The following is a 3,402-nucleotide window of genomic DNA, read 5'->3' as shown; positions in this document are numbered from 1 at the left end:
TAAAAATAAAGTTTCAAGCCCAGAGTGGTGGCGCCCGTGGTCCCAGCTCCTCCGGAGGCTGAGGCTGGAGGATCCCTGGAGCCCGCGAGGCTGAGGCTGTCGTGAGCCGAGATCGCAACTGCACTCCAGCCTGGGCGACAGAGCGAGACCCTGTCTCAGGATAAAAATACAAGTGGGCTTATGAATAAAATAAGATTAAAACACAACAGATCTCTGCCTGACAACCCCGGCCAACCGCAGCCCCAGCGAGGCGCAGGCGCAGGCGCGCGCTCGACGGTTCCGCGCGTGCGCACAGGAAGGGAGCGCGCCCCCTCGGCAGCCTCCGGGGGCTGCAGTTGCGCGGCTCGGCCACTGCGCGGCGGTGACGTGCGCCTGGGAGGTGTCGCGGGCTGTGACGTCACGCCGCGCGCCGGGACCAGGAGGAGGCGGGCGCGGGCGGCGCGTGCTCTGTGTGCTGGGTACCAGGAGACCCCGAGACAGGGGGTCTCGGCCGCCGCCGTCATGGTTTCGCGGTTGCAGCTCCCGCCTGAGATCCAGCTGGCTCAGCGCCTGGCGGGGAATGAGCAGGTGACCCGGGACCGGGCGGTGAGGAAGCTCCGGAAATACATCGTCGCCAGGACTCAGCGGGCCGCAGGTTGGTGGGGGTGTGGGCGGCTGGCGTCTCGGGGGCCGGCTGGGCTGGGGCGGGTGTGGGCGGTGGCGGCCGGGGCTGGGGGCCCTCAGAGTCCTATGGAACCTCCACGTGGCCGGGCAGACGGGGCCCATGGGCTTGTTCCTGCTGCTACGGGTCCGCGGTCCCCGCGGCCGCTTTGCCTCGTGGTGCGGTGACTTCTGGTCCCTCTGCGAGGACGCTCCTCCCCAGCCCCCTGACTCCTTTCGTAGCCAGACGTCCCCTCCCTCAAGTAGACCATGTACTCCTGCTGCCCTGCTGTTCAGGCACCCAGTATTTTTCCCTCGTGGCAGCATTTCCCGCTGTTAGCAGTTTTCTGTTTGCGTAATTATTGGGTTGTTTTCCGAGTTCCACTCCGGGTATCTCTCTGAGGGCCGAGAATCTACTTCTTGTTCGTGGTACCTGGTGGTTCTCCGAGCGTGGTCTTCCATCAGCAGTAGCATCCCCTGGACATTTGTTAGAAATGCAGATTCTGGCCGGGCGCGGTGGCTCAAGCCTGTAATCCCAGCACTTTGGGAGGCCGAGACGGGCGGATCACGAGGTCAGGAGATCGAGACCCTCCTGGCTAACACAGTGAAACCCCGTCTCTACTAAAAAATACAAAAAACTAGCCGGGCGTGGAGGCGGGCGCCTGTAGTCCCAGCTACTCGGGAGGCTGAGGCAGGAGAATGGCGTAAACCCGGGAGGCGGAGCTTGCAGTGAGCCGAGATCGTGCCACTGCACTCCAGCCTGGGCGACAGAGCGAGACTCCGTCTCAAAAAAAAACAAAAAAAAAAAAAAGAAATGCAGATTCTATGCCCGGTGCAGTGGCCCAAGCTGGTAATCCCAGCCACTCGGGATGCCGAGGTGGGAGGATCGCAAGAGCCCAGGAATCCAGCCTGGGCAACATAGCAAGACTCCATTTCCATTACAAAAGAAAAGAAAGAAATGCAAGTTGTAGGGTCCTAGCCCGGCCAAATCAGGACTAGCATCTGCTTTATGAAGCTGTTCGAGTGATACCGCTCCCCACACTCAGCTTGAGAACCACTGCTGCAGGAACAGCTTGCCAGACATAGGACTTAAGTGAATGTCAACTGAGTAATGTTTTAAATTAAACTTTTTTTTTTATTTTTCTGAGTGAGACAGACCTCACTGTCATCCAGGGTGGAGGAGTGCTTTGGCACCATTATGGCTCACGGCAGCCTCTACCTCCCAGGCTCAAGTGAGCCTCCCTATCTCAGCCTCCCCAGTAACTGGGACTACGGGAGCGCTGTGCCACCAGGCCAGCTAAGTTTAGTATTTTTTGTACAAATTGGGGTATTCCTGTGTTGCCCAGGCTGGTCTTGAACTCCTGGCTTCAAGTGATCCCGCCTCAGCACTCAATTCCAAAGTGCTGGGAGTACAGGCATGAGCCACTGCACCTGGCCTGAGTAATTTCTGTTTCTCTCCCTAGCTAGTCTGAATGCTTGAGTTCACTTTCTTCTTTTTAATGTTTGAGATATATTACAGAAAAGTGCAGAAACGCTCAGTGTAATGCTGGATGAATTATCGCCAACAGATTATCCTGTGTGGCCAGTGATCAGTTTGGGAAACAGTGGAGGTTTGCAATTTTGAATTTCCAAAATGGAGTACGGTGCCTGATACCTTGTAGATTCTCAGTCAGTTTTACTGAGTGCGCGAAGTGGCAGTTACCTGGAGGAGCCGCACAGCCATAGGCACAGCAGGTTCTGGGTTAGGATTGTTTGAAGGGGAGGGCCAGATTTTGCCCCCCAGTTGCCTTTACAGTAAGTGGAACTTTGGTCTCGTTCAGGCAGTCACGTTTCTGTGGCTTCCTTCCTGGCACTGGAAGGTGCGGGGTTCATTTGGTCCAAATGTTGCTGTTTTGCTGCAGGTGGTTTTACTCACGACGAGCTGCTGAAGGTGTGGAAAGGACTGTTCTATTGCATGTGGATGCAGGACAAGCCGCTCCTCCAGGTGAGTGGAGTGAGCAGCAGAGGAGGTGCAGAAGCAGCAGGGGAGGATGGATGGGCATCTGGTCGACCCAGTTTTTTTCTTTCTTTTTTTTTTTTAAGACGGAGTTTCACTCTTGTTGCCCAGACTGGAGTGCAGTGGCGCAATCTCAGCTCACTGCAACCTCCGCCTTCCGGTTTCAAGCAATTCTCCTGCCTCAGCCTCCCGAGTAGCTGGGATTACAGGCGCCCGCCACCATGCCCCGCTAATTTTTTGTATTTTTAGTAGAGACGGAGTTTCATCATGTTGGCCAGGCTGGTCTTGAACTCCTGACCTCGTGATCCGTCGCCTTGGCCTCCCAAAGTGCTGGGATTACAGGTGTGAGCCACCGTGCCCAGCCTAGTCCACCCAGTTTTAATATGGCCAGAGACCGTGGGAAGGTCGTATAGCCTTGATGCTTGGTTCTGCATGGCTGGTGGGTGTGGGCCTTTGGTTCGGTGAGTCTTACACTTGCTGAGGTTGTTGATGTGATTGACTGAGTCATGCACCATAGCCGCACTGGCATATGGGTGAAAACTGGGTTTTGTGTTTGTCCTGGGTTGCAAACAACTGCTGAAATAGTGGAAACCAAGGGGCAGAATTCAAGTCTCCTGAGACAAGGACTTCTCCCGCTAGCCTTTTTCAAACATTGTTTCTCAGATTGTGACTTTTGTGCTCTCCTTCAGAATCTCGTGGGTGGTGAGGATACTTAGTTAAATTCAAGGGGAGGCTATGACATGTCTCTTTTTTTTTTTTTTTTTTTT

At 55.2% G+C, this 3,402-nt stretch overlaps 1 protein-coding gene across 2 annotated transcripts in view; it reads left to right on the top strand.

Annotated features, from left to right (window-relative positions):
• Nucleotides 1-389: 389 nt before the first annotated feature.
• Nucleotides 390-3,402, top strand: part of RRP1 (ribosomal RNA processing 1) — a 16,240-nt gene continuing 13,227 nt past the window's right edge. Inside the window, exons 1-2 of one of the 2 annotated variants that reach the window (XM_017888749.1) lie at nucleotides 390-634; nucleotides 2,541-2,623. In XM_017888749.1, coding sequence (XP_017744238.1) covers nucleotides 502-634; nucleotides 2,541-2,623 — 216 coding nt within the window. In that variant the 5' untranslated portion in view covers nucleotides 390-501. The remainder of the gene's footprint in view (nucleotides 635-2,540; nucleotides 2,624-3,402) is intronic. The other variant, XM_017888750.1, reaches the window with a different exon arrangement.

This window comes from Rhinopithecus bieti, unplaced genomic scaffold (genome assembly GCF_001698545.2).
Source record: "Rhinopithecus bieti isolate Rb0 unplaced genomic scaffold, ASM169854v2 scaffold_18153, whole genome shotgun sequence".
NCBI classification, from domain to species: domain Eukaryota; kingdom Metazoa; phylum Chordata; class Mammalia; order Primates; family Cercopithecidae; genus Rhinopithecus; species Rhinopithecus bieti.
This window is presented reverse-complemented; position numbering and strand designations above follow the sequence as displayed.